Source organism: Panthera onca, chromosome B2 (genome assembly GCF_046562875.1).
Source record: "Panthera onca isolate mPanOnc1 chromosome B2, mPanOnc1 haplotype 2, whole genome shotgun sequence".
In the NCBI taxonomy this organism is placed as follows: Eukaryota; Metazoa; Chordata; class Mammalia; order Carnivora; family Felidae; genus Panthera; species Panthera onca.
This window is the reverse complement of record NC_138343.1, coordinates 149,857,116-149,882,264: the sequence shown is the minus strand read 5'-3', so window position 1 is coordinate 149,882,264 and position 25,149 is coordinate 149,857,116. Positions and strand designations below refer to the sequence as shown.

At 56.0% G+C, this 25,149-nt stretch overlaps 1 protein-coding gene across 5 annotated transcripts in view; it reads right to left on the bottom strand.

Annotated features, from left to right (window-relative positions):
- The window catches only part of SMOC2 (SPARC related modular calcium binding 2), a 164,778-nt gene that overhangs the window by 87,035 nt on the left and 52,594 nt on the right, over positions 1–25,149 (bottom strand). For 2 of the 5 annotated variants that reach the window (XM_078447586.2, XM_078447588.2), the window contains exons 3-7: positions 21,548–21,654; positions 20,036–20,135; positions 5,570–5,617; positions 2,575–2,658; positions 1,262–1,336 (exon numbers count right to left, since the gene is read on the bottom strand). In XM_078447586.2, the coding sequence (XP_078303712.1) occupies positions 1,262–1,336; positions 2,575–2,658; positions 5,570–5,617; positions 20,036–20,135; positions 21,548–21,654 (414 nt within the window). The remainder of the gene's footprint in view (positions 1–1,261; positions 1,337–2,574; positions 2,659–5,569; positions 5,618–20,035; positions 20,136–21,547; positions 21,655–25,149) is intronic. The other 3 variants (XM_078447589.2, XM_078447590.2, XM_078447591.2) reach the window with 2 other exon arrangements.

Genomic DNA, 25,149 nt, shown 5'->3' with positions numbered 1-25,149 from the left:
AGGTAAAACGTTTCCCAATCATTTCTGAGGCAATAATTTTCAAATTGGATAAACATGTTTTCGATTTCCCTGCCATTTGTGCACACGTATCTGATGGTCAACCCTTTGGATTCTTCCCTTTCTCACCTCAGCCCCAGGGAAGCCGCAGCCAGGAGGGATGAGGGCCCCGTCCTGGGCAGTAACACGTGGGGCTGGGGACAGCGATGGGAACATCAGGGACAGAAGCCACACAAGAACACATCAGAACGACTCCATCCCAAACCCTCCTCTGGAGCCTTCACGGCTCATCCCGCTTGTTGCCTCTCAGGCTGTAAATCGGTGACCGTTCCTGTCACAGAGAGCGTGTCTTGGGGCCTCCAGGTGGTGGGAACGTACCGAGACTCAGGGCCTCCCCTCAAGAGTCCTTCCAGAAGGAGCGTGTAAGGACGCGGGTCGCGGGAGAGAATCAAAGTACTCTTAGTATCCCGAACTTAAAGAAATCTGAGGGGTTTGTTTTGGTTTTTTCGGAAATGGACATTAAAACGCACTCGGAAAAAAAAACACTTCCAAGCACAGGCCACAGAGCTGTGATCTCAGGCTGCCTTTGCGAACATTTACGATTTTTTCACTGGAGGCTGATCACAGAATATTCGCGTTATTACTGAGTCTGTGGACCCTCAGCAGATGAATACTTTAAACCCAGAAGGACACTTTCTTTCAGTAAGTGTTTTTTTTAAAAAACAGCAACATCTGAAAAGGCCCGAGGAAGCACACACGCAACCAACTAAGCACGAACGAAGATTACAGACAGAATCTGATTTCACGAAACCTGTAAACGCCACTAACCAGATGCCAGGCAACCCACCTCCTCCCCACAAATGTCAGAACAGTCGGCTTTAACACGTAAAAGTCGGTCAAACACTCCTTTGTAGCAAACGCAATCCACACAGCTTTCAGGATTTGGAACTAAATTAGCCAAGGGTTTGGTCATCTCTGAAATTTGGTCAAAAACAAATACTTGTTATCAGTTATTGCTATATTTATACCAGAAGCTATAGTTTGTTTGGCATATTCAGAGAAACCGTTTAAAGAACTTAGGAAATTTAATAAAACCACCAAAATCTGAACTACATTTTGGCGGTCAGGTCACAAGAATTATTTGCATGACTCACTGGAAACTGAGGGAAACGATGGACTCTACACACTGAACTTCCAGAAAGAGAAACCACTTCCTACGCCTATTAAATCCCTCCTCACAAAGCAACGTCGGGCCCCTTTTTACCTGAATTCTTATTGGTTTTGTTCTGCCGACTTTTAACTTGCTCCGTCCAAAGCGTGGGGTAACGGGACGCGATATCTAATAAAACAAAACAAAATGACGATTATTTTTAATCATCATGAAAACACAGTCTCTCAGTTAAAGACCTCAGTAGGGAGCCTAAAAGCTGCAAAGTCAGTGGGCTAAATAAATACATATTCCACACTTTTAAAGATACTGTTAAACTGATCACATATTTGAGACAAAAGGAAAAAATAATATACGTTTATAAAATGTTAGTATATGTTTTTTTTTCTTTCTTCTTCCAAAAGTATAAGTAAAATTTCTATGGATCCAGAGTGGCTCCACTTGAGAGGAGTGGGGTTCAGGGAAAAGCCCTGATGTACGGAAACATGTCCTCGTGCCGTACAGATTCACGGTAACACACGAGGTTTCGCTCAGGAAAGATTCATCCCAAACCACGCTATGCAAAATGCAACTCTGCGTAAAACAATTCAGGAACACGTCGTTTTCAGCAGTACTGTGTCACAAGCCACTGAGTATTCGCCGTGCGGGCCAGTCACACCGCGGGCCCGAGAACACACGGGAGAGGCTGCCTCGGTCCCGGCCGCCCTTGGCCACTATCAGCCTGGAACCTCAGACGAGTTCTCGTCTGCGAAACGGCATCTGAGGACTCGGCGGGCTAACGACACTGTGTAGCCCGTGCCGTGAAGACATCGTTACCGCTGTCACTGTTACCTGCGCACCCTCACTCCTTTTGGCCTGACAATTTGTGCCACTTTGGCAAGTCCCTCAGACGATCTGTTAAAGGCTAAGAATGGGAAAATCCGTCTTCGTCGTGACAAAATTCAAAACACCTTAGAAACATCCTCACGCGCGTGACCTCACACAGCTTGCCTCCCCTGCCGCATCGTGGCCAGCACGAGATGCGAAAGACATGAAGTCCGAGCAGGGAACAAGGCATGTGCTATCGTATGCTTCTGAAATATACATTTTATATTATCCAAATTATAAAATTTCAACTCCTCGATTTTGATTTGGGGGGGAAAAAAGAGAGACTTTTGCATCGTGCTGTATGTATGCCACGGCCACATCCACAAGCCGTGCCCCGAAGCCACCGGGAAAGACAGCAGGTGTCATAAACTTGGAAGCGGCCAAATCCAGTCCACTCTGAGAGGACTCCCGGCAGGTAACCTGCCTGCACGTCCCAGGCCCGTCCGTGGCTGCCCCAGCGCGTCCGCGGTCCTCCCCCATAGGACCCTGTTTCAGGCTGGGCTCACCTCCCCCAGCAGGACCCTGTTTTAGGCCGGGCTCACCTTCTTCGTCTCCTTGAGGCTGAGTCTCCAGCGCTGGGGCCGAGGCATCATCTGAATTCAGAACGGAAAAGATTTGCAAGGAGACTACAATTATGAGAGTAAGTTCAGTAAGTGTGTATACGGGATGGAAGCTGAGGGCTCGCATGCACCCCACACACCAGCCAAACCACCACCCTCCCCCCCGCCCCCGGGGCGCACAGGGACGCGGGGCCCGGCAGGAGCCCGACCGAGACGGCACAGGGCGCCTGGGCGAGCAGCCACCTGACGGCTGGTGCAGGCTGCAAACCGGGCCCCGGGGGGGAAGTGCTGGGATTCCCGTCCCTCGGAGCCAGAGTGGCTCAGGGCCCGTGAGGGAGAGACAAATGACCTAAGCAAGGGGCCACGGCAGTGGGAATGGGGGCTCACGTCAACAAAATCGGTGGGTTGGGGTGACCGGAGACAGAAGAGAGTTGGGGGGTGGACTGGGGTGGCTGGGGGAGCCCAATATCCCTGCTCTGCCCCCCCCACCCCGTTTTGCCAGGGCAGGTATCTAAGGATCAGGCCCTGACTTGCTGCCCTGTGCACCCCTGAACTACCAGCCCCTCTGTCACCCCTGCAGGAGCTGGGAAGCGAGAGTCAACATCACAGAGCAGGACACGCGTGTGGGTGACGGAGCTGCTCTAACGCCATTTCTCTAGAGGCTGAGGCTACAGTGGATAATCTTTAATTAGCAGAAAGACTGTGGTTCCCTGGAACGGCGTCAGGTTCTAGAGAGTTCCGAGCCGTGGCGGGATGGCATGGAGAATGAGCTACGGGAAGTCTGCCCCCGGTAAGCGGGGCCCCCGTCAGGGACGCAATCACAAGGCACTTTGTGGGGCTGTTTCTCGCTCGAGCTTGCTCATGTGACCTCGTTATATAATAATTTGAGGATTAAAATACAATAAACAGTGCGGGAGATAAGGGCCAGCCACGAGGCTTATCTGTGATTCATGACTTTCCCAGATGTCTGGGGAATAAAGATGAAGTTTCTCATAAGTTCTTTTTGGGGGCAAACCAAAAGGCTTTTTTACAAAACTTCAACACTGAACAATCTTTTGAAAAAAGGCTTGCTCTCTGTCAGAACGCTGACAAAATGTAATGTCGCCTGTTCGAGAAACTCAAGTTCTAACACTGGAACAGCAACTGTGAACCGTTGAAGATCGTGTAATCCCTTCCAGAAACTACGATGAAACGGGGAGCATATCTACAGCAACCACACACGTTATGAGTGCTGTACATTTTCACCGAGGCCTGGACACATCACCTCTGTGGGGCCATCGGCCCATTCCCCAAATCACTGGCAGCCTGAAAACTCAGACTGGCCCACTCACGGCGACCCAGTGACCACCGTAGGCCTTCCCTCACCCCCCACCAACGCCAGGGGCCCTTCCTGTCAGCGTGACCCTGCTCACATCACTGGCCATGCTCTGGTCCCTTGTAGACTTCTGTCCCAACATAACAAACACGTGGGCACCTACTGAACTCGGCCTTGAGAAAATGAAACAAAACCGTGGGCAGCTGTGTGCTTTTTATTTTTCCCACTAGAGTGTGTAACGTCTCGTTTTTATCCATAAGCCAGTTCTGTTGCTTAATCTCAGGTATTTTCTCTTGTCGTGTGCATGTCCAGAGATCAAGAGGCTTCAGTAGAAGGAATGTATTCCTGCCCTACATGAACTTCTGTGCCCACGTACCAATTCCCTAGGGATTTTTGTGTCACTTTTACAGGGGATTCAACATGTGCTGCAAGGAACAGGTTTAGGAAACACCTTCTGAAATAGCGCTTCCTTTCCTTCCCTCCTCCCCTGAGCACCGGATTGATTTTCGCAATCATAAATACTGCCCCTTCCTGTTCTCTACAAAATACTGATATGCCCACCTCAGGATCTTAGAGACTCAAATCCAAGCCATTCATCTAACTTTCTAGGCGACTTTATCCCCTTTTCCAGACGTAAAGTCTCGCTCCAGCCAGTGTTCTGACTATGCCCGCCCGTCACGTCTCTCCTATTTCCCTCAACTACGAGGTTCTTCTGTTCTACGTTATGCCTGTCCCCTCTCCCACCCCTCTGTGGCCACCAGCACCTCCCCTTTCACGAGACCACTCGTGTGCCAATCGGTGCCTGTCCCAAGCGTGCACCCGAGGGGCGCCCAGCTCTACCGTCCCGCCAGGGCAGCCACGGTGCCCACCGTAGTCTCAGGACACAATGAAGGCAACGTACTTGACTGAAACTCAGCTCTATCCGGCTTCATGCCCCTTTCTTTATCACCGGTTCCTATACTATAACCTACATCAGAAAAAAAGAGTTGCCTACAAGGTTGGTACTGAAACCTTTTCTTTTTTTCAGTTTTGTCTCGAAAATGACTTCTGACTTTAAAGGTCGATGTAACATAAAGAGAAAAAAAAGTGTCACCGGGTCTAAAGGATGATGGCTGTGGGAAGGGCGAAGGTGGGGCTCCTGCAAGGTCATGGTGGGCGCGCTGTAGTTTGCGCAAGACGAACCCGGCTGCTACGGAAATGGCTCGCGGCTCTACCTGGCTCTCGTCACTACCGGTCCCAGGGGAGGCGACTGTCACAATGGGGAGAAGCATTCCTCTTTCTCATGAGGAAGAGTTGAGACCTCTTTCTCGGTGGCCCTCAGTATTACACTCCCGAATTACACGGGGAACCCAAACACCACGCCTGAGCCTCTCCCCAGGCAGAGACTGTGGCACCGAGCGGCATGGACAGGTGGCCCCGACACAAGCCACGCCGGAAGGGTCCTCCCGGGGGCATATGTGGGTTACGTGCTCCGCACCTACAGGACCCTGGAGGTCCAAAGGCAGGAATAATACAGTGCGTTGAGTGAATATGTAATGAACCGTGTCAGCTCTCGTATCGTTTAGTCCATATTTAAATTTTAACTCGAGGAGCTATTTTAAGGCAGAGACTGAATTAGCTTTAATACACTATCATCATGAAAATTCATTTTAAGATAGTTACCTGTTTTTCCTGTGCCTTCCCGTTGGGGTAACTTTTCATTTATGGAACCTAAGGGGGGAAAGAAGGAAGAAATTATCGTTGGCTCCCAAGTGCCCATCCACAGTTGTCACACAATGCTTCCTTCCACTTCCAATGGTTCACCGTGCTTGTCACTTTCTCATTAGGCTGCACAAGCCACCTAGTACCCAGAGGTGACCACGTCATCTGCCGTCACAAGCCCTAAGCTAGTAAACCAAAGATTACTTCGTACTTCTGTTGCTAACTAGTCGGCCACGTACCTGAGACACGCACTCTTTAATATACAACACGTCAGTCTCTTCACCTGAAAGACGTCATCATCCCCTTCACATACATCACCACGTTGGGGCAGCAGAATGAATTAGAATTAAAAAGGAAACATTTTTAAAGTAATAAAAGTTATGCAACCGAAGATACTTGAAACCCTGGTTTCGGCCGGATTTCGTTCCATAGGAAAGAAAGTTGAGGAGCCATCTTAGATTGTAGAAGAATGCAGGAAAACTCAGAGCTGACCGAGTAATTCCCGGAGCGTTTGTGATGTCTCTGTTACACCGAGAGATCCGTGAGATAGATGGGCGGCCCCGTGCTCTCTTCCTGGCAGCTTGAAACAGCACGAGCACTGACTTCCTCCCGCACCATGACGATGCCCTCCCCCAAAGGAATAAAACAAAAAACCGTGCTCAGGACGAATTTGGAGTCTACCTGCTGATGGGGTGAGGACAGTCGGTGCAGGACTCACCGAGGACTGCCAGAGTCACATGCTGGGCTGCGTACCTAGTGCGGAATCACAGACACAGACGCGAGACCCATCGCTTGTCTTACAATCTCGAATGCGACGTTGACGTACAAACCATCACTTAAACTAAAGATGTAAACCGTACGGTATTTTGAGACTATTTATCCTGTCTCTTGGGCCATAACGGTAATATAGTAGGAGACGTCCAAGCAGGTCACTGTAGGAAAGGATCTCACGGGACAGGCGTTCACACAACCTCGCAGATACCGTTGGTTCCCTGGAAGCCGGACGGAAGTCAGCAGGTTTACCGCAAGGGACAAAGGGCGGTCACGATAAGCACCTCTCGAGCACCGCCAACCTCGGGGAAGCCCACTGGGTCTGCCGCAAGTGCGCCCCGTCGGCCCCCAGCTCCGGAGGAGACAGGCTTCTTCCTCCAGCCCTGATTCTGGGAAATAACTGAGTCACGTGCATTTGGAAGCTTTGCTCTCCAGGCGACAGAAAGGACCTCGTTCTCCGTAGGACGTCAGAACTGCTTACAGACGACCACACCGGGTTACCGCCCTCCCGCCATTTGGGGAAAAGGTACATGATTTCCAGGCTTCAAAACACAGCATTCTGCTTTTGGCAACACTCCCCGGGATATAAAAAGGGGCCCACGGCGTGGCCCCGTCCTCAAGCCTTTGGGGCCTGCCTTTCTTAGATTTCTCAAGGAGCTTAACTGTCTTTCCTCCTCAGCTTACTGTTATCATGTGTTTCTGCAATGAGCCAAAAAATGTTTTCTACTTTTGCCTGAAAATGGTAGTATTCCAGTAATATTTCCGAATGTAACTATTTAGGCATTAACATTTTGAGCTACGTGTAAATATCCTCCGTAATAATCCGACGCCCCGCACGAGAGGGCTTCTCCACAGCATTGAGGACAGTATTTTGTAATGCAACCATCGAGGACCATACGCTGTGGATTCACAGTCGGCTGAGAGGCCTGGGGAAAGGTCTCCCTCCGCCCGCAGGCCTGCTTTCTCCCAGACCAACCTCTGCCAAGCTTGCTCACCAGCCCCTGCACCAGTCCACGCAAAGATAATTCCATCCTGTTCTCAGTACGTAAGAAATGATTTTAAAGCACAGTCCAGTGTCGCTGCTAGCCTGCTCCCTGGTTCAAGGATTCTGCAACAGAATCTGAAGAGGTTCCAATCACCGCACCTTCCGAATGCCTCTGGACAAAAATCTCCCCAAGCTTCACCTCCTTCCCTGACATCCTGTCCCCAAGGGTGTGGAAAACGGCCAAGCACCGCCCTCCACGCAGCAACACCGCTATGCTGAGTCCAATCCGTGAAGCCAGAACCGGAAAGCAGCTCTTATCTGTCATTACAGCTCTCCAGAGATAAGGACTTGCTGGAGAATTCCCGAGGGCGTGGGACAGACGAAACTCTAGGACGTGGGCGCAGAAAGGGGTTTTGAAACGGGGGGCTCGGAGAGAGCGAACAGCTTCCTAAACCACGAGCTGGTCGGCTGAACCTTCGAGGCCTGATCACTGCTCACGGACACAACTGCCCTCACATTCACGTTTCAGAGGACACAGTTGAATTCCCTCCGTTTGTGCGATCTCATCCCCTTTCAGTGCTATTTTGCTTTTTCTCTTTATGTTCAGTTTTGTTGGGAGATATCACTGGCATACGGCACCATATCCATCCACGGCACACATCACAAGGACGGGGCTGCCCTGCATTGTGGACTGAACAGCAAGGTAAGTTTGACATCGTCGTTTCCTACAGATACAAATCATTTGATGCTATTTGAAAAGAGGTGGCTCTCTCTCTCTCCTCCTTGTGCCCCCCCCCCTCAAAATAAATAGATACACTTAAAAAGATATTTTAAAAGAGGTGGCTTTTTCCGCAATCAGGGTACACGTCACGGGTGGAGGAAACCACAAAAACAATGCAGGGAGCACGATATCTATGGCGTAAGGGGAACAACGTGAGGCTCGTCATTCTGGGCGCCCGGTTCCAATGCAGCTGCCCTCGGGAGTACCGACCCGTTGCCAGAGCGGCCCTGATGGAGGGTGCCGTGTTCTGCTGAGAGCGGGTGCCCTCAGCAAACTCCTTCCCCAGCGCCAACCGCTCCTTAGAAACAGCGAAGGAGGGGGGTCTGGGTGCACAGCTCCGGCGGAAGGGAGAGGTTCCCAAGGTCAGCCTGCGGCGGGCCAGCTCGTGTCCAGCAGGCAGGGCGCGGGGCTCCTTCAGGGCCCAGGTGAACAAGCTACGCTGATTTATCCCTTTCTGGAAACTGCACATCCAGGGACAGATTTACATCAGAAACAGAGAGAGAGAATGGGAAAAAGAAAGAGAGAAAAGGAGCAGAGGAAGGGCAGGCTCCGCTCCTCCTGTACTTTCCGGACACGCATCTCGGCTTGGACACCCGCTCACCCATCTCTGCCGTGAGTCTGAGAATCCAGCCGATGCCGAGCTCTCTCGAAGCAGAGGCCCAGAGGCCCTGCGCCCAGAGACGGGCCCCTGCGTCCCACCAGCCCCTCCTCCGTCCGGCGAAAACCAGCGGGCTTTGCTCAGGAGCTGCCCGGCTGCTTCTGCCCTCCCGCCCCGAACGGACACCACGCGGTGCAGGGAGGAGGCGGAACCTGGGCCAGAGAACAACCCTGCCGGCTGCCGGCCCCGCCACCTGCTCAGGCGGCTTCCCCGTCCCGACCTCGGCTCCCTCATCCGCAACATGGGCAGCGTCGGGGGCCGCCCCCCGCCCCCTCCCGGTTGAACGAAGACGGGACACCAACAGGCGATGGGCACACGGGGAACGCTCGCTCCGTCGCCTGCCTGGTGCCTGGTGCCCACGCCACTGGGGCCTCTGTCTTCACACAGGAGGCTTTCATCTGCGGAGGGTGACACGGCCCGTGCGCCCCAGAGGGCCCCGCGGCCTCCACTTGGAGCAGGTGGCCAGGCCGGGCACGCTCTCGTGTGTTGCTAGACAAACAACAGGAGAGACGCAGCCCTGAAAGGCTTCGTCTACTTTGGGGAGACAAGGGCTAACTGGAAATTACTGGAATAAAGTACACGGTAGTTGTGTGCACGGCTAATCAACACAGTTCCTGCTGTGTGCTGCTCGTTGCTCTAAGTACGCCACACGCGACGTCACTTAACGCTGACGAGAGCCCTATAAAGTAGGTCTCATCGTGATGCCATTATACAGATGAGAAGACTGAGATCTCGGCGGGTGTCTAACGGGCCCGAGTCACGTAGCAGCATCCATGTGTGCACCGTGAGCCCTGGGGGGGCTGAGCGGAGGCAGGAAGGGGTGAACAGGCCCTGGAGGAGGAGGCAGCGGAGGGGTGGGGGGGTGAGAGGCGGGCTGGCGGTGAGTGGGGACACGGCGTGTCCAAGGGGACGCCTGGGTCCTCGAGTGCACCCCGCAGGCTCCTGACCCCCATCACTCTGTGCACGTCCCCCAGGCAGGGACTCTCCTGTCACCTCGGCCTCCACAGAGCCTAGTGGAAGAGCCTGGGTAAGAGGCAGCCTGCACGGGACCTGTGAGGGCAGACGAAACCCTGCCGGCTCCAGACCTCCTGCCCTCAGACCCGCCGACCTGGCGCTGAACGGGCCGGGGGTGGAGAGCGGGGGCAGGGAGGCCATGCATCAGATGCAGCGGGTGCCGAGGCCCAGGACGGAAACCCACACTGGCATCAGAGAGCTCAGAAACCTGCCAGCCCCACATCGCGCTTCCGTCAAAGGTCTGCCCTACAGAGGGTGCCAGGCGTAGACACGTGGCTCAGCCAAGCTGCAGGGGTGGGGGTGGGGGGGGGCCCGCCTGCCCCCAACTGTTAGTAAACCCGTAGAGCAGGGCCCCTGCCCGCATTCCCTCCTCGGGTCGCTGGGACACCCGACCCCATTAATGCCAACGTCAGGGCTGAGACACTGGACGGTCCAGAGACGACGTGACCTTTGCGATCGTTCCATGAGTTTGCAGAGCACTGGCAGGCAGCCCCCAGGCCCGCGTGCTGCCCTCCCAGGCAGGACCCCGTGCCGATCAGTGTGTTCCTGGCTCCCGCCCCACGGGACCTGCTTCGGGGAGCGTGGCTGCTCGTCCTCACGGTAGTGGCTGATCCGGTTTAAAACCAGCCCCACTATGGCGCTTCCTGGGTGTTGGCAGATGGTACAGGAGCCGCTTAGCCAACCCCTCGTCCTTCCCGGATGTAAGACTAGATGTCATGTACCCACTGCACACAGAACGTAACAGCGGGAAGGATCGCCTGATACGAGACGGCGATGGGTTTCCATACCACGACCTCAACGACCAGACTTTTGGTACGTGCCTGAGGAACCCAGGCTTTGGAGTCATCGCAGAGAGAAACGCAGAGCTTTCTGCATTTTTAACCCCTGCCTCGGTTTACCCTTCCTATGGACTTCCAGGTCCCACGGGTGACCGGGAGTACAATGTTCACAATCAGGGCTCGCTTCCAACGGGCGAAGGTGACTCGCTCCCCCCGGACTTTCCCAGGTTTCCTTGCAGGTGACACCACACCACCTGGAGTACGACGCGGCCCTGAACCCCACCGGCCCCCGAGAGGGCGGCGAGCGCTAACCTAACGCAGGTTTTCGTGAGGCTGGGGAGGCCAGCAAGGGAGTCCCTCTGTCTGCAGCAGCCACCCCCAGGCCTAGGACGGAGACGCCTGCAGGCCTCGGTGCCGGTGGACAGCGGGGGGAGGGGGGGGCTGTGTGGGAGCTGTGACGAGAGTGAGCCCTGTCCCCTCCAGGCTGACGGAGCCACGAGTCTTTTCTGAGCGCCTCAGATGCGGAAAGGGCCTGGTCCGCCACACTCCTCGTCCCCACAACCTCGGGCAAGGACAGGTCGAGCGGCCCCTGACCAGCCCCCACCCCCACCAGCCATCCTTTATGGTTGGGCCATGCCCAGCAGGTGGGGGTGGCCCTGGGGACAGTGCTGGGCAGACAGAAAGCAGAAATGAGCTGCATTTGGGGCCCTGAGCCCTGTCCCCCGGCACAACACGAACCCCTGTGCCCTGTCCCCTGGCACAACACAAACCTGATGGCCCAGGAGAGCAGCATCGGTCACCCTGGGCTACAAGGGCCCCTCTGAGCCACGGCCATGCCAGTCGGTGGTCACTGGTGGCCAGAGGGCCAGGTGACAGCTCCAAGCCTCCCCGGGACTCGCAGGGCAGCTCCCCTCATCACCCATAACCCTGCCCCAGGGAGGTCCTGGGGCCTCCTGCCCAGACTTGGGCCCCACCGTCGCCTTTGCCTGAGGCCCAGGCCGATCCCAGCAGCCACCGCCGACCTCTCGCCACCGGATGCTACTGTTCCCGCCATCACACACCCCGGGGTCCGGCCGCATGCCCTTTCCGTCTCAGGTGGCACAGAGCCGGTGACAGAGACAGGACCCCGGCAGGACGTTCAGGCCGCTTGGAGGAGACGCCGAGGCAGATACCGTGTCCCTCGCCCAGAGACAGCGAGGGGTGGCTGGCCGGGCGAGTGTCACCGCCAGGAGCGGGTCACCTGGAAGCTCCTCGGAAACCAGACACCCCAGCCTCTCTCCTCCGGGCCGCTCCGCGGACAGCAACTTGAGGACCGCGCTCCGCACAGGGAGGCCCGGCCCGTGCCTTCTGCAGGCCTGGTTATTACGTGCCACCGTCCTCGTCACGTCCACGTGTCTGCGTCCGGTCCCGGCCGGGCCACGGCCACCTCCCGTTGCTCTTTTGTGTTTCTGTGGCCAAGAAACGAAGCCAATCGACCGTCTCCTCTGAGCGAGCCTGCGGCCAGGCCCAGGCTCGCCCCACGGGACGGAGGGCAGGTGGCGCTGGGGTTGCCTTCCTGGGCCTCGTCTCCTGTGCGGCGAGGCCGGTCCGGACTCCCACGTGCAGGAGCGTCAGAGACCAGGAACGCTCTGAATGTGCCGTCTGCCGGGCTGAGCGCCGACGGTCCCGCAGCTGAGAGCTTCCTTCTCTGCGACGGCGGAGGAGGGGTATGTAAGTCTTTCTTCACACAGCCCGAGAGAATCTTTCTGGATTTATCTCCCGTTGGCGTCCATGTAATGCCTGTGATGGCTGTTTCCTATGCTTCCGTGTATGCGTTGGAGTCTCAATTTCACGCACATCAGCGGGTACGTCGCTGGCACAGAGCCCCGCGGCATCGTGGACGGCTTCCCGGCACGGGAGCTCGGCCGCCGCACACACAGGTGCCATAAAAATAAGTTCTACTTGTTCAAAAAAGTTCAAAAGAAAACACACATCCTTGTTTGTTTTTGCATAGAATGTCTCTGGAAGGACACAGCCACTGGGGGTGGGACGCAGACCTCGGGACCATCAATCTGGCAGGATCTCTTGATTTCTTTTACAGTTTTAGTAAACGTTAGAAAACACGACAGAATAGCCATTGAGGCACAGGTGTGGAAAAGGACACCCTAAAGTGCTAAAGTCGTGAAAGCCTCAATTACAAACTAGCCACCGTATCAAATGCACAGTCAAGTACAATAATCGAGCAGACTGTAACACAAAAATAAAAACGCAACGGGGCACCTGGGGGGCTCAGTCGGTTGAGCGTCCATCCGACTCTTGATTTCGGCTCAGGTCACGATCTCACGGTTCGTGAGTTCCCGCCCCACCTCGGGCTCTGTGCTGACAGATCGGAGCCTGCTTGGGATTGTCTCTCCCTCTCTCTGTGTCCCTCCCCCACTGTGTTCTCCCTCTCTCTTTCTCTCTCAAAATACGTAAGTAAACATGTTTTAAAAAATAAATTAAAAATGCAAGTATCAGATACCCGAAAGCACTCTTTTTTCCCAAAAGGAAAATTAATAGTAAAAGCATTAAGTATTTTTCCAAGAAGGAAAAGTAACCACAAGAAAATACCATCAGCACGTAGTTGAATAATTCAATACCAAGTCCAAATTAACAAGGAACGGGTGAGCAGACCCAAGGCAGGGCCCTGAGAGGTCCCCAGCAGGGACGGGCAGCAGCCAGCCAGGCCCCCGCGGCCACCGGGACTCCCACACGAGGGGCCGGGCCACGGCCGCTGCTGCCCAGAGCCCGCCAACCCACAGGTCCTCAGACTGAGTCTCAGGCAGGCTGCGGAGTCCTGTTTGGTGTAAAAACCACACCACGTGACCCCCTCCTTGAATAGTTGACTTCGTTTTTTAAAGAGATTTTCAGCATCAATCCACTACCTTCAGAAAGTTTATCAGAACGTTCACGTACCTTGTGTCGGCTGTATCCCATGACTACTTGCACCTCACCAGGGATGTAAAACAAATGTCCTGAACGCTTCAAAACTGGTCACAGGGGTCCCTGACGATTTATATTTTTCTCTGAAACAAATGTTGGTGAGTGGCGTCTACACACCAGCCCGGCAGCCCAGGGGGGCCGGCTGGTTTTCGCGCCCCGGCAGGGCGCGCTCCCTCCGGGCGTACCTTCCCCTCCGTTAAAGCCGTCTGTGCATACGGTCCCTTGCCAGTGTGCACCGAAACATTCTGTTTTGCTACCATTTTTGGGGAAGAGGATTGTTAAGCCTTAAGAAAAGGCCATTTTGAGGGGGGGGAAAGGGGGCTCCTTCTGATCGGTGACCTTTCCAATTCACACAAAGCAGCTTTGGACTTGCATTTCCGTCCTTTTCGTGAAGAAATGCTTCAGAGACGTTAGAAGCCAGCTGTAGCTGTTGATTTCAATATTTGGAAACTCGGTTGTGCTGGATATTTCCTTCAAATTCCTCAGCTGCGCAGGGTCCTGAACTTAGTGCCAGGGAAATTCATTAGTGAAAAACGAACAATTAGCTTCTATGAACATAGTGCAAATTTTCAGAAACGATTAGCACAGTCACAGAAATGTGAATTTCCTCCACGCCAGGCAGAGGCCAGAACGGCAGGCGTTGTGGACAAACGGGAGGACCGCAGACCCGCCTACCGTGTATCACGTAGACACACTGAGGGGCTCCACGGAACCCCACGTCCTCTGGCATTCACGCCTGGGCCTTCGCAAACCCAAACGTGTAAGCTGCCCAGGTAAGTAATCGGAATGTGTGAGTGCCGTCGGCCCCAGGAAAGGACCGTGAACTTACTCCTTCCCGTCCGGGGAAAAGCAAAGGCTCCAATAATTGACACGGAGGGAGAGATGACACTGGTTGCAAAACTTGCCAGGAAATAATCAGGGCCGGAGAGGTGGCTTTCTGTCCCGCGCCACAAGAAGGCGCTGGAACACGGGGTGTGGCGACGTCAGGTTGAACAGGATCTCCGTCCTGCACTCGAGACCTCTCCCCATAACCCACCCTGCTGCAAGACGGGGTGGGGCGGGCGGATCCCAGGAGGGCCTCAGTCATGGTCGCGGGACGTCTCCCCTCCGCGCCCCTGTATCCCCAACTCTGCAGCTGACTTCAAACACATACCTCAAGCTGAGTTACATACGAAGATTCTGGGGGTGCTGAAATACGAAGAAGTCGTGCACACAGGTTCAGCTTACAGGGTCTCAAACCGCTTGGTACTCTTGCCAGGAATAAGCTCTTGGCCACGGGGCACAGTTACGGAAGGGACGTGAGATTAAAGACCCTGAAGCTATTTCCAAATAATAGCGAATAGGCGAGCTACAAAAATCCTCCCTGGGAGAAAAGTCCTTTGTGTCTGACTCCTACCCAGCCCCCAGCAACGTTACTCTTCAAATCGTTAGAAGGAGGAGGAGAACACATCCTTACAGGATAAATACAAACCAGCTGTGTTCAGATGGAGACACGTTGACCTGGCCGCTCACCAGCACAGACGACGGGGGCCACGCTCAGCGCGTTCCCTGTCATTTCCTTCACCTCCGGAGCGTCCCCGTGCAGGGAAAGACCCTGTGCAGAAAGCCGTCTGCAGACCCAGGGGTCTCGATCAACAGGCCAAGGCGAGCTATAAATCCCCAAGCCATGAGTAAGGAACACCCGCCTTCCGGCAAGCAAGGCCTGGAGTGCACCTGGATGCAGCTCAAAGAGCAGCTTTTTGGTCCTCAATACTTCTCAAGGCCATATGCTGCCTGCCACGGACATTCACGCTCTCCGCACAAAGGGAGAGACCTCCCACCATCCTCCAGGCCTGCCTCAGGCGCAAGATCAGCGAAGAGGAAAGCAAGAAGCAGGAACCATCTAGGATAAACGGTAGGAACAAGACCATTCCGCTCCCTTTTTATGCCAGACTTTCCCAGAACGATCTCTCCCTCACCTGTCCACCCCGGCCGTGTGCCTGCAGCTCCTGGCCCGAGACCACGTGTCTGCAGACACCTCAACGCCACACGCACCTTGCCTGGCAAATCCTCAACAACAGATAAATTAGTCAGCGATAACAACGAACGGATTCCTCTGGAGAAAGGTACGGCTGGATGTGCCCCTTGAGCCCTAGGTTACGGGTCACGCACGCTACGATTTACTAAAGCGGAATCTTAGTACTGCGTTAGGGGTTCGCCAGGTTCGATAATCCAGTCATCAGGACGGGGTGTCAACTGGGCAGAAGGGCCGGGTCCACCGCATCCCCTGAAGCCTCTGCCTCTCACAGCCCGAGCGCCACTCACCCGACGGCCGTGGCTGGAAACACCAAGCAGACCACCCACTAGCTGTGACAATCTGAGCGGGGTCCTCGCCCCAAGGGACCATCCTTGACCAGAGCTGGTTATAGACGGCAGGTCTGCAGAAGTAACACCGAGGTGTTAATGTGGTTGGGGGGCCGCAAGTAGCCTCCTGCCCTCCGAGAACCTTCGACAGAACCTCCACGTGGCCGTGGATTTCAAACAGGGACTTACATTCTCAGCAAGGCGGTCAAGGCCCATGGACTTACATTATTGCACGTGGCCGAAAATGTGGGCTATGGAGGCAGAAAGACATAGATTTAAGTCCTAGCTCTGTCCCTTAAAGCACGGAGGCCTTGGGCACAGTCCTCACCTGTAAAATAGAAGGTAACCCACCTCCCACCCAGGCTGCTGTGACGCCCAACACACGGCGGGACCCCACGAGTGGCGGCCACCAGGCCTGCCACCCCCCGCTGTCCCAGAACAATGTGGAGGGCAGACGCTGAGGCCATTCGTCCCCAAATCCTCATCCACACCTGTCCCAGCCTCCCTTCCCGCCTCGGTGCGGCCGTCCTCACAGGGCTCCTGAGGCATCTAAACCCCCGCCCTTTCCCCCCGGGAAGATCCTCAGGGAGATGTGTGACCTCACGAAGAGTTTAACGCACTTGTAACTTTCCACACCTTTTTAAATCCGTGAAATCCTGCACTCGTGCCTGAAAGAACATAAACACACCGGCAGAGCATGATGGACTGTTGTCAAAGACGCAGAGAAACAGCTTCCGGGGCAGGAGAGAGAGTCCCCACGTCCAACCCCCTTTCCAGCCAACACCCCTCTCTGCACCTGTAGTCGCCGTCCTGGCGGTGTGATCACCCCTTCCTCGTCTGCCTCTGCGGCTTCCCACCCGAAGAGGCTTCTCGAAGTGCCAGGGGTGTTTTGTCTGGTGTTGCATTTTAAATGGACCCGCGTGTCCTGTGTTTCGGTGCATCCGCTCGGGACCACACTGGAGCCCCATGTCGGCACGAACTGAGCGAACCACGACAGGAACCACGGACATCCAGCCACTGCCCGGATTTGGTGGTTACAACAAATGCTGCTGTGGACGTCCTGGTGCCAGTCTCTGTCCTGCCGCAGACGTGAGTGCTTTTCTCCGTAGCCGTTCTGCGTCCTGCTACCCGCACGGGAAGGGAGCGTGGGTTCTGCACCGGTGGCTCCGGCAGCCGTGGGAGGTTCTGTGGTTCCACGGCCTCGCCGGCACGTCACGGATCGCTTTTTCTTGGCGGCTAACGGGGTGGTGTGTGGGGACCCGACTGTAATGTTCACGTGCGTTTCCCTGCTGCGTGAGTCTCAACCCCGTCTCCCGTTCGCTGGCCATCAGCTTCCCTCCTTTATAACGTGCTGCCTGCTTAAGGCTTTGGACCACTTTTGGCTAGAGTTGTCTCATTTTTCTTACCCATTAACAGGAGCCTGGGTATTCTGTACTAATGGCTTAAAAATACATGTTTATGGAATATGTTTCTTTCGAAGGTCCTCCTGGGAGAAGGGAGGAGGAGGAGGATCGGGGGCAGGGGCTCTTGTGTGCCGCTGAAACCTCGCCAACACGCGGATGTCTGCCTCCCTCCGCTGCGGCCTGCCTCCGTGGTTGCGCGTGTTCACGACAAACACACACGTGCACATTCTAAGTGACGGTCACTCTTTATGGCTACGCTTTAAATCTCTTCTCCCGGTGTTTACATTTTTATAGCATGAACTTACAGGATAAGCCTGGTGTGAACTCCAGGGCGAAAGGTAACTGTTGAACACTGAGGCTAACCCAGTTTTAGTAAACCAGGCGGGAGTCACGGCCATCCTTCATAGCCGTGGCTAAGGGACCCTAGCCATGAGGCACACCAGCTACGAGACCAGTGAAGAGAGGGGGATACACGCGGAGAGGGAGTCCCTGGCTGTGTGCAGATGAAAGCTGGGCCCTCCGTGGTGCGTCTTAGTGTCACGGCCCCGTGCAGAGCGCCGCCCTATCGCCCTGCCGTGCTGCACGACCTGGGAGGCTGTGTCAGCATCTGGGAAGAAGTTAAGCCATGCTGTGCTAGAGTCCGTCATAAACTGTTCACGTGTGTGTGTGTGTGTGTGTCTGAGCGTGACCGGGCATCGCGCGTGCGGGCGTCGGCTCCCGCATCCGGAAGCTCCCTGGTCTGACTTTCTCAACAATCCCCACGACCTGCGGAGCTTCTGAGCACAACACCTGCTCTCCACGTTCACGTTCATGCAGAATAAGAGCACGGCTACGGCGGGGGGCTGACGGGCCTTTTCCGCAGCTGCCTGGAAGTTACTCAACGCACCAGCGGCAGCAGCAGGCGTGAGGCCACTGGCCTCACTGGCCACTGGCCAGGCCCCCTGAGGTCACAGCCCCAACCCCGGGGAAGTGGAAAGGGACGCTCACCTGCAGAGAGAGGGTCTGAGAGGGCAGCCGGCCCCGTCCTCACCCCAACTCTGCCCTGAAACACGGGGCTTTTCCTGCGGTTCCCACACAACAGCTACCGGACTTCTGAGCAGACTGTTGTCCATCATCCATCCGTGGACCAGAAAACCCACACGGGCACTGAGAAAACGGAGCGTATCTATAGAGTCAAATTATAATTACCGATGCCTGCTTGGAAAAAACTGCCCAGTACAGTGGTTTGATTCCAAAAACAAAGGACTGTTTGGAGAACGTAAGAAATTCAGCCGATTCTGTACATAAAGACCTTCCCAATAAAGATCTTTCAGACGCAGCTTAATTTTTCAAACGGTACCACTAAAATCACAGAGAACGGGTATCCCCTGGCTTTCTCCTTTGTACAATAAGGCTCAGTGCAAGCTGGTGCCACACGCCAGAGGTGAAGTAAGTCTGTGAAAGTACGTCCCAGAGCGAGGGACACACACGGAGGCCGACAGTGTGTGTTCATTCCCCCCCTTACTCCACGAGTCTGCACAAGAATTATTAGGTGCAAATGTTAGCTCGCTAAAAATATTTGTCAGCAACTTTTAGCTCTTGGATAACAAAATAGTTATTTGAAATAAATATATTTTAATTTCGCGTTATGCACACCCCGTGGCTTTTAAGCGATGACCAGTCACTGGAAATATTAGGTTTCGCGTCGCTGTTAATCACAGACGTCATCGGGCTGCAGCGGTTATGAGTTCTGGCCTGTGCCTTGGCTGCTGGTGTAAGCGTCTGAATCATGAGCAGAATTCCTAATTAGAAGATGCCTGACCTTTAAATAAAAAAAGGAGTCTAGAAGTAAATCCTGAACGCAAACGTTTCAATATTTCACATGAAAAATCAGGACTAGGCTCTGTCCTTTATTATCCCCGCGGCTACGTGCTACGACAGTCTAATGTAGGGACCGTGATGCAAAGGTCATGAGGCCCCTTCACAGATACGCCGATAGGTCCTCTCGGCCAATTAATCACAACTCAAGAGGCGACTGGGTGGCTCAGTCGGTTAAGCCTCAGACTTATGGTCTCACAGTTCGAGCCCCGCGTCGGGCTCTGTGCTGACGGCTCGGAGCCTGGAGCCCGCTTCGGATTCTGTGTCTCCCTCTCTCTCTGTCCCTCCCCTGCTTGCACTCTGTCCCTCTCAAAAATAAATAAACATTAAAAAAAATTCTTTTTAAATCACAACTCAAGCTGAAAAACATTCTCAAATAAAAATGACGTGAATCATTTATATCATTTTCGGTAAAATATTAATGGAAAACGGACCATTCCGTAAGTCACTCTCCTGCCGGTAAGATTACCTTCGGTGCGTTAGCTCTCTTATGAGCAATAAAGCAACACAAATAAACCATCTGGGGATGGACCTGTGAAGAATGGTCCTCTTTCTCTTTGCAAACGTATACACATAAAACCAGAACTTTCCTTTTTCTTTTTTGCCAAAGAAAACACGTGGGGATTTGCACTGCTGACTACAGCCCTTGTGGTCGTTCCTAAAAGACTAAGAACCCTGAGTCGAAGAACCTACCAACCTTCAGACCAGGGCTTCGGCTGGGAAAGCCTCTTGAAACCGTTTTCATCCTGTTTTAGGCTCTGTCGGCGACACGAGCCCAGCGCCCGCTAGCCCTCACCACCACCTACACTGCATTTCTTCCGAACCGCGAGCACACAGGCGTGGAGGGTCAGGACGCGGCGCGCGAGGGCACCTACCGGGGCACCGGGGCGTCTTGTGGGCCACGGCCGTGCCACTGACGGGCCTCCCGTTGGGCGTGACGCACCAGCAGTATCCCGTGTAGCTGTGACACTGCACCTGCGGGACGGCGGGACGGGGTCAGCTCGCTGCCGTGCTCGAGGCGGCCCCGCTAGGAGGCCACGTGCCTCTTACCTGGCTGCATCTGGACACAGCGACAGACGGGCGGCCCCGGGACCCAGGGGTTTGTACGCGACCCAGGCGCTTCTGCCGTGCACGCCAGCTCGCCGCCTCTGAGACGGGCCCCAGCAATCCCGAGACAGGCTCGGTGTCTCCCCACTGCGCCCAGACCGCGATGAGGGAGGGACGGCGTCCATCCCGCCCCCGAGGTCTCCCCAGCATCCCGCCTGCCCCCGGGGTCTCCCCAGCACCCCACCTGCCCCCTGGGGTCTCCCCAGCACCCCACCTGCCCCCTGGGGTCTCCCCAGCACCCCACCTGCCCCCCCGGGTCTCCCCAGCATCCTGCCCACCTCTGAGCCCCGGGGTCTCCCCACCACCCCACCTGCCCCCCAGGTCTCCCCAGCATCCTGCCCACCTCTGAGCCCCGGGGTCTCCCCACCACCCCACCTGCCCCCCAGGTCTCCCCAGCATCCTGCCCACCTCCGAGCCCCGGGGTCTCCCCACCACCCCACCTGCCCCCCAGGTCTCCCCAGCATCCTGCCCACCTCCTAGCCCCGGGGTCTCCCCACCACCCCACCTGCCCCCCAGGTCTCCCCAGCATCCTGCCCACCTCCGAGCCCCGGGGTCTCCCCACCACCCCACCTGCCCCCCGGGTCTCCACAGCATCCCTCCCAGCCCCAGCTCCTCTCCCCCCCACCCCCACTCCTCCATCCACACAGACACACGCCACAGAGGGCATCCCCTGCTGTCGGTGCCTCTGCCCACTTCTCCCCCACTCCAGCCCCCTGCCAGGCCCTCGGAGGCCCAGTGATATAAAAGCACAGCGTTCATGTCATTGTCGGACAGCAGACTGCTTCTCTCTGTGTTCGTTAGCACCGCACTTCAGGAATTTTTGCCTTAATGGGGAACAGTGGTGTTGACAGCAAAGACTCAGCCACACATAAGACAGAGAACTGGGTTATTTTCCTGACTGACTCTGACCAACAAGGTGGGAGGAAAGTCACAAACCGCCCCGCACCAGGGTCACTGGCGGCCTGCGCCTTCCCGCACCTGCCCCAGGAGTGGTAAACTTCCCACGGAAGGCCCGGGGTCAGTGGGGCCCGCTCGCCTCCCGGAAGGGCTGGGCCAGGCCAGCGCCCAGGGACAGCGGCCGGCGGCACGGCCCCGACGTGGGCACTTGCGCCGGGACGGGCGTGAGTGAGTGAGCTCACCGGTACCACCGCCAGCTGTGACAGTCAGCCCCGCCGGGAACTCCCTTCCCAGCTGTGCACGGGGCCCCCACGGACACCCCCTCCCCCCCCCCGCAGCTGGGAGCAGACGCTGCGGGGACCGGACGGGGCCAAGGGCCTCACCTGGCTGTAGGTGCCGTCGTCGTTGCATTCCGGAATAAACACCTGCTGCAGCTCCTTCCGGGCCTGCTCCTGGGTGTACTTCCTCTCGGCCACACACCTGGACACGTCTGCGGGGAGAGCACAGCACACGCACCAGTTACACCACCGGGACCCACGAGCGCGTGAGCCACTGGGCCACGTGGGGGCGCGGGGCCGCAGTGCCCCCAGTGGGAAGGTGACGGGAGCAGGTTTTCTCTGCACTCGATGAGCGAGGGAGCTGAGGCTCAGAGAAGCCGCTCTGCCTGTCCTACTAAAAGGCAGGTGTTGCCTCCTGGGAAACAAAGAAGCTCCGGCCGTGGCTAGCTGCAGGCAGGCTCTCTGCGGGTCCAGGCCGCCCATGGGGGCCCTCGGACACCGTGCCGGCCCGGGACACCCGCCCCACCTGAAGACTGCCTCGGCGGGACCTGCACAACGGCCCTCACGTGTGTCACACTGCCCCGGGGTCTCAAAGCGATACTAAGGTCCTGCCCCCTCCAGCTCCAGGAGGAAAACCTGACAGCACGTCAGATGAAAAGCCAAATACCCTCAGCCCGCCCTCCGCTCTGTCCCAGACTTTCAGGTGTTGGCATTAGCGACACTGCGGCAGAACCTGATAAAAAGCACCGAGTTCCTACTGCTCCTCAGGAAGCCGTCTCCTGCGACCCGGTAAGTCGGTGAGAAGGGAAGCAGCTAAAAACACCAAGTGCGTCTCGTCTCCATCCGGACACGGACACCCTCAGACCAATCACGGGCACGCGGGTGTGCACGAGGGACGTGGCGGCTCGTGAGCGAGGCCACCGTCCCCTCCGCCACCCCCCCAGCCCGCACCGGCCTGCGTGCAACACGGGGGCGCAGCGGGCAGTGCCTCCCGCTGCGGGCCCCAGGCCTCCCGGGATGGGCTCCGGGGCGCGAGCCCCTTGGACACCGCAGCACGGCGTGCGTGGCCAAGCACCCACGTGCGTCACCCACAGGCCTCTCGTCCTCCGACACGCCACCACAAGTTCACGTTCCCTTCTTTGGGCCGTCATGCGATGTAGCTCATCTGAGTTTTAGAGCTTGAAAAGACAGGCTTTCCCCGTGTTTCTAAAGTGTTTCCAGATTTATTTTTTTTTTTAATTTTTTTAACATTTATTTATTTTTGAGACAGAGAGAGACAGAGCATGAACAGGGGAGGGGCAGAGAGAGAGGGAGACACAGAATCCGAAACAGGCTCCAGGCCCTGAGCGGTCAGCACAGAGCCCGACGCGGGGCTCGAACTCACGGACCGCGAGATCATGACGTGAGCCGAAGTCGGACGCTTAACCGACTGAGCCACCCAGGCGCCCCAAGTGTTTCCAGATTTAAATAACAGGCTGTCTCGATCTGAAAGGGCCTCTGGACTCCGAGAGCCGCTCCTTCAAACGTGTCCCCTGGCCAACAGCTTTAGATGGCGACTTCTCATGGTCTGGTAGCAAAACCTGCTGGCCCTGACTGCGTGCCCTCTGGGCGCCCGCTGCGGGGCTCGGGGCCGCAGCCACAGCCCCAGCGGCATCGGCCTGCCGAATACAGACTCTGCTGCTGAACATCCCCGTCCCCGGCTTCTGCGGACCCCGGGCCGCCGGCCGCACCGTGTGTCACGGGCATGCGTGCTGCAGAAGACAGTCTTCCCTCCAGGCCGGTGCTCGTGTGTTGATCTACGCTTTGGCCCGGCCAGCCGGCACTCGGCAACATGTGGTTTTAATGCAGCCTGTGTTTTAGCTGAGGACAAATCACCGCTTTGCTGGACCTGTGTCCTCGTGTTTTTAGCATAACCTGTGGTTTGACCGTCTAAAAGGAAAAGTGACAGGAGTTCCAGCTTGCACGGTCTGCACCAGGGTCCCGACGGAATCGCAAATCATTTCTAATGCTTGAACTATCGTGGAACGTGCAAAAAGAGCATACGTCTTCCAAACAACGTGTGGGCCTCGTTCCTGGCCTGGATGCACCTCCTTCAAAGACTCTGCGCTTAGCGCTGATCGGACGTCCTCGGACAGGCAGCGCTCACGTCTGACGGAGACTAAATTCCAAGTTTTCCTGGCACAGGAAATGGGACTCTGAGGCCTGGAACGGCAGAGTCGGCATCAGATGTCCCCCGAAGTTAAGTCCGTGACCACCTACTAAAGGAACGTGCCGTCCGTCTCCCACCGCCGGCCTGGTGTCCCTTTCCTAGATCTTCTGAGTGACGGTCTTCACGACTGAGCAGGGTCTGGACAGCACCCACCAGATCAATGCTACTGAAATATGCAAAATGCCAGGGATTTCGCTCAAAATCAGTCACGCCTCCCCTGTGCTCCCTTCAGCGTGTTACTTCCTCCATCGTGGTCGGAACATTTCACACGAGACCCACCTCCCCAGCAAGCGCTTCTGGGTTCCACGCGCCACAGAGCGCTACAGGTGACCCCGCATCGCTGACACTCTCCGCCGCGGCCGCAAGGTCACTTGTTAACGTGTACACACTCGGGATACATCGAACGCCCCCTTTGCAGAAACCCAACTGTTCAGCCCAGCAAGATGCGGGGCGAGGCTGCATGTTTTTCCGGCCGGTGGCTCGGTCTGGAATGGCTACCGAGTGGTTTTGACTTTCAGCCTGATACCGTGTGCCCTCTGAGGTCCAGACGCCCTCACGGCTGTGTGCCCGTGCCCGGCACAGGCCCGGCCCCGGGTGAGGTTGGCCTCAGGGCAGGGGAGCCGGATGAGCAAAGGCCACCAGACAAAGGAGGCACACTCTCCTTGGGCGGCGGCCTCAGAAATGATGGCCCTATGAGAGACTTTTATTTTTGCTGGCATCCAGTGAAGGCAGACGCGGGATTTCAAAGGTTGTAATATTTTATCCACCCATAATTTCAAAGGCCAGACTCCGAGGAAAATGGAGGACTCGGCACCAACACGCTCTTCGCATAAATAGAACATTCTGTGCCTCCTTAACGTCGGTGGGTGTGCAGTGATGCAAGACCAGAAGGGCGAGCAAGGCGCCCCGTCCACCGAGCCACTGCCGGTCGGCGAGGGCAGGGGTGCCGTACGTCCTCCGGCACCACTCCGTGACCGCAGCGCTCTGAAGCGGGAGGGGGAAGGAACAGAGTTTCCCTTTTACATAAGTGTTATCGTTTCAAATGCAGAAAGACAGAAACAAATTATAATAGGAAAACCTCGAGTACATGCTTGGGGTTGCCAAGCCATACAGGAAAAAACCTACATGCGCTGCAAGCTGTTGCAAGAATATATCGAAGTATTCGGAGCCTGTGCAACATTTATACAGGAGACGACCGGTCACAACCATCTGCCGGGTAACTGATAACCGCGAGCATCAGGGCATCAAAAGAGACCATGGCGCAACCGTCACCACGTCCCCTTTACGGAGTCTGAGTGCCACCCTCCCGGGCCCGGCCCGGCGCTGCGCTGACGCTCCCGGCTCTGCTGGTGAACCAGCGCTGCGGGAACACGCGTGTTGGTGGAGCACAGGGAAGACCGTTCTTCACGCAACATCCCAAAGAGTCTTGTGCTTCTGATCGCGGCTGGAACGTGCGAGCAATGGTGCTGCTTCCCGTCGTGTCTACCTTAGTCCGCAA